The sequence below is a fragment of the Argiope bruennichi genome, chromosome 11 (genome assembly GCF_947563725.1).
Source record: "Argiope bruennichi chromosome 11, qqArgBrue1.1, whole genome shotgun sequence".
Taxonomy (NCBI): Eukaryota; Metazoa; Arthropoda; class Arachnida; order Araneae; family Araneidae; genus Argiope; species Argiope bruennichi.
In genome coordinates, this window is record NC_079161.1 from 64920477 (window position 1) to 64934950 (window position 14474).

The window sequence follows — 14474 nt, forward strand, 5'->3', positions numbered from 1 at the left end:
AGATAATTGCATTTTTCTTTTACAATACCAATAACAATGTTCAGATAATTACAAATAAATAAATGGAAAAAAATTGCTTTCAAAATATACCAATAAAAAATGTTTAAATAAATATAAAACAGTACTTGTAAATGCATGCATTAAGTATTCATGCCAATCAACAATTTGAAATGAGATAACATGACAACTTGCATCATAAAAAAAAATTTATTACAAAATTATTTGTGAAAAAAGTGCATAGATTAAAGAAGAGAATCAACATGAAAGAAGAAAGAAAACCCCTCGAACCCTCTAAAATAATGTAAAAAAAATTTAAAATACAGTTAATGCTTTAATTAAGATAGCAAAGAATAATTACCTTACACCATGTGGGGCATCAGCACTCACACTCACTTCAAGAATAACTGTGTCATCCTTTATAAAACCTTTCTCAGGATCAAGCACATCCTAAAATTAGACATATGAAAGACATTTTTTTTTTTTTTTTTTTTTTTGCTATAGTTAAAATTTTAACAGAAAGGGAATTATTTACAGTCAAAAACACTTAGATATTTTATATACTTTTATTTAACTAGAAGAGTTCAAGGTTTCAAAAATAGAAATTAATGTTAAATGGAAGAAAAAATAAAGACTTACTTTAAGGTGTATGTATACACTTGAAACTTCGAAAATCGTTCAAAATATCGAATATTTTTTAATTGCTTATTTTTCCACTATGTTGTTTCATTCAAACAATCATAACTCAACAAGAAATTAACCAAATACAGTTATTTATTTATCAAGATAATCTGTATGAAATAGCAGATGTGCCTCAATCAAAGTTATATTTATAGAAATAACTTTTTAATAGCTGTTTAAAAGTTAAAATTACAGAAAAAATCTCGCTTTTTCTATTCATTGTTGATGAAAAAATTGTTTTTAAAAACTATACATTTTTATAACTTGTTTGAGGCAGACGACATGAAGACTAATATTAGGCATAATTTCCAACTAGAATTGTGCGTCTGTACAAATTAGAATTTAAGATATCCTGTTTCACAAAATAGGCTAATTAGCTCATTAAATATTATTTAATTAATTAATAATTAGAGTAATATGGTTTTTTCTCACTGAAATGAGTTTAAACATATATTAACCTACTGTAAAAAAAAGTGAATTTTTAAAGTTAAAATTAAAAAAAATAATCTTCAAGTGTGTACATACACCTTAAATTTAAACTTTTATTAATGAATTAAATCTTTTTTTAAAAAATAGCCAAAATATGGGTATCAAACAACATTATTAAAACGTGAAGCACTAAAAACAGTATCATGAAAGAAAATTAAAAGCACCTTACACTTTTTTTATTATGTTTTGGCATCTACAATTCTGACAAAAATGTTTCTACTTTTCTGTAAAACAGTAGCTGTTTTTAATTTTTTTTATTTTAATTTGGAAAAAGAAAAAAGTACTTATGTTTTGAGGATATCTTGCTAATCACAGAATTTCCTACGATAAATATATCTATTAGAAGATGCTGTAGATGCAGTTATTATACGATTTCTTGTTAGAGATTTGACAAAAACACTAGTTTTGAATAAATGTAAAGTAGGCATGCATGAATAAAGTTTATATAAATTACTTTTATCTTTAATTAATTAAACTTATACAATTCACTGAAAACAAATTTAAGTATATACTAAGGATGACAGTTTTTTTTCTTTTCTTTTCTTCTTTTTTGTAAATAAATAGTAAGCAATCTTGCCAAACTCAACAATCAGAATTTGCTACAATAATTATAAATTAAGAATATTAAGCATTAAGACCTATTAAAACTGGGCAAGAAAATTAAAAATTGTATGCCTTAATATAAGTATAACTCAGACTATGCAAAATTACTAGTCTTTGCTAAAAAGTTTGAAATAAAGTCATTATGCTGAAAAGTTTTTTGTAAAATTATAGACTTGAGATAGAAAGCACAAATATTAACATCCAACTATTCTTTCCTCATTCCTTAACAATTGAAGATAAATTTTATTTTTTGAATTAGACATTTCAACTTCATATTAGAAATTGAATTCTTTAGCAAAGATTATTCAATAGCCTTTTTAGTATCTTTTAAAAAGATGTAAGAAAATTTAACTATGCTTTTTTAATTTAATAAATACTTATTATGAAGTAACTAAAAATAACATCAAAAATTTAAAATAACTTGCTATCACAGTTAAACTTTCAAAACTTATAAATGTCAGTAATTCTCGTAAAAAAGATTTTCCACTTGAACAGAAATATGAATTCATATAAATAAGCAATCCACTTTGAGTTACGTAACGTACCAAAAACTTTTTTTAACCCCAATTTCTTAAAATTCAAAATAAGTATTAACTCACACTCCAGGTCATAAAATGGCTAAAGCCCCAATCATTTTCTTTGCTGTAGAAAAGGTGTTGAATTTCTAAAAAAACAAAATTGTCATAATTTTACAAAATATATATACTGAACATTTAAAAAAAAAAAGAAGATACTTTTAATAGATGGAAAAAAAAAAAAAAGAGAAATAGGAGACAAATTTTCTTTATACAGGATTCAGAAGAAACAAGTTTAAAATAATGATTAACAATCAAAATCAACTGCATAAAAACTTATATGACAGCAAAAATTTTAAAATTGTTATATCTGATATCTATTGATAATGATTACTAAAACATTTTATAACATTTCGTTAGCCTTAAAATACATTAAGGAAAAAGATGATTACAGCACATTTCACATAAGCTTGGTTAAGTTGATCAATTAATTTTTCTGATAACTTACATTTTAACTCAATTTTTTTAAATAAATGATTCATTAATATAAAATAAATATGTTATGTCAGAAGTTGGTAAGAAATCCTATCCATTAATATTTTAATTATTGCGGCACATTTTAAATTTGTTGAGGGGAAAAAAAGATGCTGAACAAATAATGTAGAGGATTATTTTTTTTAATTAATGCAAAATGTTCAGATTTATCAATGAAATGCACTAAAAAAAACTGTATAAACTGTTTATACCCATTTTTTAACTTAAAAAGTAAAACAAAAAGTCTAAAAAACAATATAAAAAGGAATAGATAAAGTGTAGACTTAGGATTTTTCTCCTTTATTTATTAAAAGTTAGAATGGAATAGATAATCATATCCAACTTGATTAACATAAATTTAAATTAATAAATATAAACAGAAACCTAGAACATAGTCATTTTGAGACAACAAAGAGAAAAGCTTCACTGATAATTATATTTTATCATTCTCTCCCCCCCCCATCCCTCCTACTAATAAAAATTATTTGTCATTAAATAATGAAAAAAAATATGTCATTATAATATTGATAGTTAATTTCATATAATTCAATAATTTACAAAAAAAATCCTTACATTAAAATATTAAATTTATGAGTTAATTATCAACATATATTTATTGCATTTTATACACTTACATTGCTATTTTAAAATGTCTTCCTTTCATGCGCTCGTAGGTCTTAAAATAGAGATGACTTAAAAAAATTAAACCAAATTAAATCCCTTTATTTTTTATTCCAGAGACATATCTTATTAAATAAACACGGTAAACAGAAATTTCTACCCCAAAGTTTCGGAGAAATACACAAATTTTCAATAAAAAAACTAATTGTATTAATTTGATTACCATTTTAAATGTTTCCATCCTCAAGAATTTTATATGGATTATAAATCTTCAGTATGTTTGACACACACACAAAAAGATGGCAGAATAGGCATATTAACTTCATATTTCTCACACATAACTTTTGAAGATAATTATTTTGAAGACATCCAATTCTTCATTTTAAATAATCTCACTCTCTCGCTATCACATTACTGACTTCTTGCATTATCATTTATTGTTGCTTGAAAATATGGGAGTACAGTGCAAATTTTATAAAATTAAAGAAGCCAATTTAAAAATGGCAACATAAAAATAAAATATTTTTAATTATATATACTGACTTCTAGAGAAATTTTCCACTCCTTCTTTCTGTGAAATAAGCTTTAGATCAGCTATAGCATTACAAGACCATGTTCTGGAATAGAAGAGGAAAAAAGTTGCTAGTAGTTAAAAGATGCAATTTAAAAACAGCAAAGAAAACCCAAACAAATAACATAAAACCAGCCTTCAGAGCAGAAAATAAGTATGTTATAGTGGCTGAATTTCATTTTCATAGAGAAAGCAGATTACACTGATTTTCTAAGCTGTTTAACAAGAATTGTTCATATTGCAAATTAACACAAAATTTTTCATATTGCCATTCAAACAAAAACTAGACTTCATTTTTTGAATAATTAGAACTATTGTTTAAACAAGAAGATGGAGTTTCAGAAAACCATTCATACATATAAAAATATATTTAATAAGTCGGAATATGAGGGCTATCTAAGTGACCAAATTGGGACCCTAATCTCTTTCAAAGTAGGTCCCTTGTACATTCATACAATTAGCCCAATGATCCTTCCACTGCCAAAAACATTCCTGGAAGGCATCTTTTGGAATGGTGTTCATCTCCATTGTCACTCAGCATTATATACTCTCAAAACAGGATCCTTTCAACAGCATCTTCAATTTCAGAAACAACCAGAAATAGCTAGGAACCATATTTGGAGAGTAAGGAGATTGGGAGACAACTGAAAGAAGAAAAAAAACCAAGAAAATCTGGATCAGGTGTAACAAAGGAGCCAGAGCATTATACAATGCAATGGCCAGCTTTTTCATCGTCCAGAGGTCAGGTATTTTGTACCAAACTGCATCTCTGAGTCAGCATAGAACTTGTAAATAGTCCTTTTTTGTCATTGTTTGTCCTTCTGGTGTGTATCTGTGATGCATTTGTGATCATCTCTACCAATGTGTGACCATTTCAAAATCAGTTAAATCGCTCCTTCACTTGTGTTACCCCATAGCATCGTCTCCAAACATTTGCTGAATCTAACAAATAATTTAATTTTGAGAATAACCAATCTTTTAATAAAATTTGTTGTAGTATCTTTGCTCAACTCATTCAGTCATCTTGAGAGAAATAAAAAATCCAATGAACACTTATAACAGCACCTTACTCAGCAGGCAGTGACTGATACACTTGAATACAGAGAGAAAATTCAAGCATGTGCATTAAGTTGTCTTCTTCCACTGTGGACAGTGGCGCCATTCTAGCATCATTACGATACGCAGGAAAATTGAAGGTCGGATACTTTTTAGATAGCCTTCATATATGGTAAAATGAGTATTATTAAATGAGAAACCTCTTCTTAAATTATTCATTAACATACAATGAGTTTCTGCATAATTAATGTGTTAAATTAATTCAAAGCATAATTTTTTTCTGATAAAATTGCAATGGGTTCAATTTTTTTCTTTCAGCAAATATTTTGTGGAATGTATAATTAGCTTTCAAAGACGATATTAAAATGAATAATTATGGTTACAATTCTTTATTTCTTTTAATCAGCATATTTTAATCCAGCTATCATATTGTATGACATAAAATATGCTGCATTTTAATATTGGGATTAAATGCATATTTTGCATAAATTAAGAAGGTAAAATTGGTATTGACAATTTGCAATTAAATGACAGATGACACAAAACAGTTGCATTGTGCAACTTAATTCCATAAGACACAACCATGTACATTAATGTACAAAATAAGTGCAAGGCAACTGTTATAACATTTTAAATTTCTAACGAAATCTGAAGTTAAAAATACTTTTCAGAAGTAACCATAAATATAAAATTATGCTTATGAAATTCAACTAAAATGAAACTTAAATAGTATTGCCAGAGAACAAATCAGTGACCAAAGGCTGCTACTGTTATATAATTTCATTTAGTGGACCCCAGGTTATGTGGACCTTCAGTCTGATTAAATCTTTTTGTGTTATTCATTTTTTTTTAATTAAAAGAAAAAACAAAATGTATAAGTACAAGCACCAAGAAAGAAAACTGTGCCAAACGACTCAATCAGGAATATTCTTTGTTAGGGTCCTTAAATGAATTGCGAGTCTTTTAAGACCTGTAGGAACCTTGATTGCATATCAAAACACAACACCATAGCATAAAGCTTCTCTATTTGGTGCACATTACGACTGACAACTCAAAGAAAAATGACATATGTCAGCATTTCCACTGTTATATGAATTGATGGGCCAATGGAAATATAACGGAAAGGGGGGGGGGCTTCTAATCCTTGCATCTCACTGAAAAGTTACAATGATTATACAGCTTTCTTTAACATGAAGTAACTTAATTCTAAAACATATTTATCACATTCAAGATAAGACCTCATTTTCAAGATGATGAGATATTTTCAATAATTCATACTTACGATGAGTCAGACTCTCCATTACATTGTAAAAAGAAACCTAAACTTCTTGTGGGTTGTCTATCCTGGCCGTGAGTAGTACGAGGCATAACCATGATTTTCCTAAAGAGAAAAACAATGTTTTTCTTTTCAGATAAAAAAAATAATGAATACAAGGAGATTCAATAATAAAAAATGGTATCACAAAAAATAAAATCAAAATACAGACAGAAAATGCTCACCATGGTAAATTTCGAATGTATGTGGGAGGACTTAAAGCTGTTTCCTTTAATCTGCTAAAATTGGGAACAACAAACCTCAGAGTTGCTGAGGAGCGAGCTTCATCTGCAATTAGACAGATAAGCACAATATATAACAATGTAGATGAGCAATGAGCACAATCTTGAAATATGCAACTACTTTTACAAAAGTTACATTTTATTTCTTATTTAATACACCATTTTCATGCTAAAAAAGTTTTATACATGTAAAATCTTAATCAGATTAAATCTTAATTTCCTATTTTTTATCTTTAATTAGTCCACATAACTTTATTCTTACATCTGGATCTAAATCTTACCTTTTTATTTAATTATTTCAAACACACACTCTAAAAAATTGCTGATTTTGTAAATCCCTCCTCCAAACGAAAGGATAAAAATCCTTAACACCTACACATTCCATTCAAAGATATCCAAGATTCTCTTTCATAAACTGATGTGTTAAAAAAATCCCTATCAGAATCTCTTACTAAAATGAGAGAAAAAATTTTGTTCCTTTGCTCCTGTGTTCTGGTATCTCTACTCTTTTCCTTCCATTTACAAATTTTTGCACTCCTTGAAAAATAAATTGAAGCTTATTCCAAGTCTCATTTTTTGGCCACATGTCTGCAAAATTACGATAGATATTGCTTGATTTTTATGTATAATATTACATAATCTTCTTATATTTTATAAAAAAATATAATTCATAAAATTATAAATATATTACATACAAAGAGTTGTATCATAAAAAATACACTTTAGCTAACTTGAAACTTTGTAGGCATAAATTTTCCACAATTAATTTTTTTAATACTCAATATAAAGTATAAATTTTATTTCAGAACATATTTAAATTTATATGTAACAATTAAGGGGGAAATATTACATTTTAAATTCTTTTTTAAACATTTAGATTTTTGCCTTAATCATGTAATAAAACTTATTTAATTATGCAAGCAATTTAATAATACTGAAATCTTCATCAATTCAAAGAAAGTAATAAAAATATACCTTCATCTTCCATAGCTTCTTCTTGATTTGTTACACTATTTTCTGTAATATCACCATTTAGGTATCGCTCATCATTTTCACCAATATCAGTTTGGACTTGTCCATTATCATCTAAAAATTATAAATAAAGATTATCAAGCACTTATTATCATAATACGAAATATATTTTGTAAAATAGAAATGCATAAAATAGAATGAAAATTATAAATAATTATTTTTCTAACATTTGTCATCTAAATCAAATAAAATTTAAAAGCATTATATCAACTGCAATATAGAGAAAAATCAAAGTAGCTTTTTGTTTTAAAACATATTCTAGAGGGAGGAAATGAAAATATTTTAGAGATCTATTGCAGTGTATAATAAAAATAATGAATCGTAGTCAGTGCTATAACTACAGTATCTGGCTTTTTAACTCTAATGACAGAAATCAGCAGAAGTAACATATAATAGTAATCTTCATTCAATACCAAAAATGATAATTTTTCCAATGCTACAAATACATTAAAAATTATATTAAAAGAATTATTATGTTATGAAATAATTCAATTTAAAGCATATGGTTTCTATATACAAAACAATTTATTGGCATATACATTTTTCAGAATATGGTTTATAATATTCATTTTTTAAAAAAAGAAGGAATCACTATCTTATAGTAAAATCAGAGGACATCATTATTTAACCTGAAATGGGGTAAGAGGAAAAGAGATAGCAACGAACAGTTTTGATTTCCAATCCTGCCATTTAGAAAATTTTAAAAGTAAGATACGAAACATACCGAAAAAGGATAATTAATGAAATATTGAACTTCGTTTATAATCAGTATGAATACAAACCAGAAGTCTCCACTCTTTTTCAATTTGTACCACATAAATAAGATAAAAGCTATATGTACCATTATTAAAGCATTTTCCATCTAAATATCAATGTATCTGAAATGGAACATTTACAATCAAAAATTGAAGTTTTAAAAACCATACAAAAGAATAAGTTCCAATGAATCATTTAAAAAAAAGACAAAATGAATTTATTACTGACAATTATGTAAACCATAGCTATTTTTTTGACATAATCACACTGTAAAAATTTATATATCTGTCGTATCATAATGAGCCAGGTTTACAATCTCCTCTTCAGAGGAAGTTGTAAATAATACAAGACAATACTGCCAGTAATACAAGACCGTTTTTTTATACTATTATTTTCAAGCTCTTTGTTAACCTGGATCCCCTTAATTCAGAGAAGATATCAAAATCAGCTCTAACCTGCATTCCCAATGAAAAAGGGCAACGACACAAGTCTCATTGAAGATCTTGTTCAACAAGTTGGTCAAATGGTTTGAAAGAAATGGAGAATGTTAAAATCCTTGGCAATGAGTTGACTGAAAAGCATATCAAAATTGCATTTTTGGAACATGGTAATCTTTAGATATTCTTGTTCTATATTCTTTCTTTAAATGAAAATTTAAACTTCCTAATTAATGACAATCTTTACAGAGGTGATAAGGTTCACTACATACAACTAGTGGTAACATTCTTTAACAAAGGAATCAGAAATCAAGTCTAGCGATGTGACAAATGCCCAAATCTTTACGACTCTAATGTCAAAGAGTAACCATGTTCATACATAACATTTAACAATAAATTCACTTTATTCTCTACTCATCTTTTTTTTTTATGAGCCAACAGAGCTTTAAAAAAAAATCTCTCATATTATTTGGTTATATTTATAAATGAAATTTTACTATCACTAAATAAAAATATACTATACACTGAAGTAAAAAATGATATAATGCATAACAGCAAATATTATGACTTATTATTGATCAGGATTTAATTAATTTCATGCATAAGTCAAGTTCAAATTTCAATGATGTCCTATATTTAATTTTAACTTATACTGAGACTGAAAATACAATTTTGCAAACACATAATTTAATGTAAGGCATAAAATTTTATCATTATACTAATTATATACTTGCATATATAACGTCTCTTTAGCCAGAAATTGCATTTTTTTTTATTGTTTTAAGCTTATTCACAAGACATCTGATACATAAAATATCTAAAAGCTGATCTCCTTATTGAATTGAAATATTATCTCCCACAAGACCAGTATGAATGCCACCATAGATGCTAATTTTAAGGGATATAAAATTTTAAATGGGATAACATTTTAGGATTATAATTTTTAAAAAATTGAACTATCAAAAATAATATAATGTACCATTAATGAGACAGATATTACAAGTTAAAAATTCTTGATATATATTATTTAATTAAAAAAAATTAAAGCTTCCCAAATTAAGATTTTTTTTGTAAAAAGTTTTGCAGAGCCCAAGATTCAATTTCAGAATTGTATTTATTAATTTACATATTTTTATGATGGTACACTGAAATTTATCTTGCTAACTTAATTTTTTTAAAAATACAAATTCAAATTAGAAATGAAAAGTGATCAATACCATTACATCAAGAAAGCAAATTAAAAAGTTTTAAAGACACCAACAATTACTAAATAAAAATATTTTGGTTGTTGCTTCCCAATTATTACAATTTTTAAACAAAAGTAAGGGAAAGGATACTTTAATATTTTTGAAAATTATTCTGGTTATTTTACTAAAAAAGAGTGTAGATTACATTCACTATCACTCAATCTGATTTAATAAAAATTGGCCTTTCACTTTTAAAAAGACACGCCATAATATATTTATAAAAATTAAATTAGTTCAACATTCTTAGAGGATAGTTTAAAACTTTTTTCCCTCTTTTTTTTATCAGAGGATAAAACAGAACAGAATTACAAAATATTAAGGCAACATAACAGTCAAAGTATCTCCACTTAAAATGTTGATTCTGAAAACAACTAATCATGCATTTACTTTTTAATAAATATGTAGTATAAAAGATAATGATACTAATTTTGCTAGATAAAACTCGCATGATCAATAAAATACCACAAATTAAGAACATTTTTACTAATTTTTAATAACAGAGCAGATCTTTTTTATACACTGAATGTGTTTTAAATTTATGCAAATATTACATATAATATAAAATATAGCTGATGCCAGCAGAGAAATGTTTTATGATATTTTTGTGTTCTCTTTCTGTTTCACAGAAATATTTTATTTTCAATAAAATTCTAAAAAGAATTTACAATTCATGTGATATTCATTACTGAACAAATAATTTATGTTATCTCTTAATTACCTGAACTTTTACTTTTCCAGGATCAATATCAAAAGTTTTACAATTTCCAAACAATATCAAAAGATAAAAATATTATAAAATACAAAATGAAATAATTAAATTTGTCTTTCCAAAAATTTTTTTAATTTCTTATCTTTGATATATATATAATATGGTAAGCAAAAATATTATTTGCAAGTTATAAAAAAAATTATTTTTATTGAAAAAATTTTGGGAAATATAGCCGAGACACTCATTAATGAAAACTAATAGCATCGAATATTTTTATCAGCATAAGTAAAATCAGACTAACTTATAATCTAGAAAGTTAAAAGTTACAGTTCAAAAAATATTCAAATATATTTTACAATATTGAGATAAAAAAAAGCACAGCTACCAATTAAATACATAATGGTTAAAGTATGTAGTGTAGTCTCAAAGCATAAGCTTTCCGTTAAACAAAACATACCGTTAAATATATAATTTTCATAATTTTATTTATATTTTTAATACAGTCACAAGAGTTATAGCATTACTGCAGTACATTTATCATAACTTAGGCCAAAATTTAAAAATTTACTTTCATCTGAATCTAGATTAATTCCTCAATTTGAGAAAATGTATAGTGGTCAATAAGATTAACCATGATACCGCCTGCAATAATTAAAATTTGTTCAATAATTTTTTGAACAAATAAAGACATACTATGTTCTCATTTTTTACCCTATTTATATAAATTTACAATTCATTATTGTTTATATATTATTTATTATTATTCACAACTTATAGGAGTTATACATGAAGCATTCATTAAAGACTACAAGAATTCAAAAAAGATTGCAAACTATCAATCTGGATGAATAAAAAATTATTGCATTTACTCAGAAAAAAGTTAAGCAAAGATCTGAAAACTAAATTAAATTCTAAAATATAAAAATTCTTATACTTTTACAGCTTATGGGCAAAAGGAATCTGCTATTATAATTCTTCCTAACTGTCAACTAAATAATAAATAGTAACAGCTAAATTTCATTTATTTTATTAATGTTTGTGTGCTTAATATTAAATCGATTTAAGAAGCAAATTTTAATTATAAATCAACATATCACTCTTTTTTATAATTGGCAGGTAAATAATGCAACTTTTTCTATTTAAATTTGAGTAAGAAATCTATTAATATAACTATTCCATAATTATATGCTTAATCACAATATTATAATTTTTTAAGACATTTTTTATGTCTATAAAAATTAAGCCTCATCAAGAATGACTCAACAATTTTTTCTTATTATGAAAAAATAAATATATTTATCAAAGAGTAAACTAGGAATTCTATAAAAACATTAATTTCTCTCCTCTCTTTTTTAATAATTTAAATAAATTCCCAAATACAGATAAAGTACTAAATTTAATTATCAGAAATAAGTAAACATCAGTAACAATAGAAAAAAAATATAACAACAAATCAGCAAAATTGCACCAAGTGTCCAATAAATCAAAGAAAAAAATAAATATCTAACATTTCCATATAATAATTTTCAATTTTTAATTGAAATATATAGTATGAATTATAATACTTGAACATTAAAAAAATAAAAAAAAAAACATATATATGTAAATACCAACATACTTTATAGGTAATCCCATTACTGTTTTAATCAAACTAAAGTTTACATTAAACTAAAAGTTTACATTTAAAAAACTTTTGAAATTTTCCTTTGTCTTCACTTTTATGAATAAAATAATTACTCCATAATTTCGTATTGGAGTGTTATATAAGAAAAGTTAAAAAGAGTTTTGACATGCTGTCAATGGAAATGCATATCAATCATGACTGCTATTATAAAGAACAATTTAAAAAGTTAAACAAGAACAGATGATATCGATTTTTAGATGAAGATAGATTCATTATGATATACGTATATGGTTCACAATTCTCTTGAAATTTTTTACAGTGTAATAAACAATTATTTCAAGAGACAAAAGAACTCTTCGTAATAAATACAACTTATTATATCATATTTAAAATCAATCAAAGTTTATTTCATTTCAGAAATATTAGTATTAAAAAATTATACTTATGATGGAGTGGGAGCAATAGTAATATTGGAGAAGGATCTTATTTAGTGATGCAAGTAAAATTTTGAGACATCTACTAAATTAAAGACTATAATACATAAGCTACTTTAAAAGTATAAGCCAAATTCAAGCATGCAGTGACTTCAAACATAAACAGAAGATCAATATTTTCTTAAGTAATTCCAAAACAAAATTTTGCAGCTCAATAAAAAAAAAAAAAGTTTTATGCATACACTAAAAAAGAGGGGATAATGTTTAAAATGCTAAATCATAGAAAGCAGGCAGAAATTAATAAAAAATCGTAAACATATTACGAGTAAACAAAGTACTGGATGCAGATTACACACACACACACAAAAAAAAGCCAACATGAAAAATACGCAACAAAATAACTATTCAAAATGGCATGCATTATCAAAGATAAACAATAAAGGAAATCAGTTGTTTAAAAAAACATTTTTTATGATAAAGCAATCAAATTTGCATAATTTTCATATATAAATAAAAAAATTTAATAGGATAAATATAGTATATGAATCAGCGTCTTCATCATAAAATCATTATCATAATCACCTTCACGAGTGTCCATTTCCTCCGATTCTGAAAGGTGACAATGTTTATCATAAACAACTTGGTTTAAATGGTTCATATTAGAAACAGGACAATAGAAGCTTTCCTTAATTTTCTTCGATTTAATGTGAATTACAGTTCTCTCCTTTCCCGAGCCAGTTGCCAAATTCTTTCCAGACACACTCACTTTAAAATACTTGCTCGCGATTCGCCCAATGTCTGCTGGTGTCAACCCCCCTATAAGGGGAAGGCATCAACACCCGAACACCGGATTTACAAACCAAAAAGAAGTCAGCAAATTTAGTTTAATGCTCACCGATTAATAAGTTCTCACAAATAACTATCCTGTATTCCTCGCACGGTTAGATCACCTCATGTCATGAAAATAAACAAGATGGCGGAAAACTTCTGCCGGGTATGATGGGACAGAATTAAAAGTTAAATAATCCTTTAGAAACCTACTAATTGTTTACAAAAAAATTCGATTTTTATTTCAGTTAATTTTATGCCAATTCTTAGCGTCCTCTGATTATAGCATTACCTAAAACAGTGAGGCTAATTTTTAGATTTTTGTGTTATTTATTTATGCTCTTAATTACTCTTAGTTTCACTATAAATATCAACCACTAGATGGCAATAGGCAAATAAACAATAGTGATTGGTCAGCAGAATAAATATTATCTTAATAAACTTGAATCTAATCTAATTATTAAAAATACATCTAGAAATATAATGTTTCATTTTTTCAATAAATGTAATCAGTATTTTCGATTAAGTTTAATTTGATGAAAAAGTTCAATAGCTTTAAATGAGCAATTTTGCTTAATATTTTAATACTTTTTTAAATTCAGACTGAATATTCAAAGTTTCTCAAAATAGTACCCTTAGTAAAATGGTTACATCTTGTCAACCCGTCTAAATGAGAGAGAATGATGAGTTTTTCATTTTTCAAGCACAGGACGGTACGGTAATAAAGATGTGACTTAGAAATGCGGCTTAGTTTCCGATAGAAGCCAACTGTAACAAAATTCT

At 25.9% G+C, this 14474-nt stretch overlaps 1 protein-coding gene across 2 annotated transcripts in view; it reads right to left on the minus strand.

Moving 5' to 3' along the window:
* Nucleotides 1-14017, minus strand: part of LOC129957021 (ubiquitin carboxyl-terminal hydrolase 7-like) — a 53199-nt gene extending 39182 nt beyond the window's left edge. The window contains exons 1-7 of one of the 2 annotated variants that reach the window (XM_056069129.1): nucleotides 13759-14017; nucleotides 7600-7710; nucleotides 6568-6670; nucleotides 6350-6448; nucleotides 3984-4057; nucleotides 2370-2434; nucleotides 359-447 (exon numbers count right to left, since the gene is read on the minus strand). In XM_056069129.1, coding sequence (XP_055925104.1) covers nucleotides 359-447; nucleotides 2370-2434; nucleotides 3984-4057; nucleotides 6350-6448; nucleotides 6568-6670; nucleotides 7600-7612 — 443 coding nt within the window. In that variant the 5' untranslated portion in view covers nucleotides 7613-7710; nucleotides 13759-14017. Of the gene's footprint in view, nucleotides 1-358; nucleotides 448-2369; nucleotides 2435-3983; nucleotides 4058-6349; nucleotides 6449-6567; nucleotides 6671-7599; nucleotides 7711-13445 lie in introns of both variants that reach the window. The other variant, XM_056069128.1, reaches the window with a different exon arrangement.
* Between the last annotated feature and the right edge of the window lie 457 nt (nucleotides 14018-14474).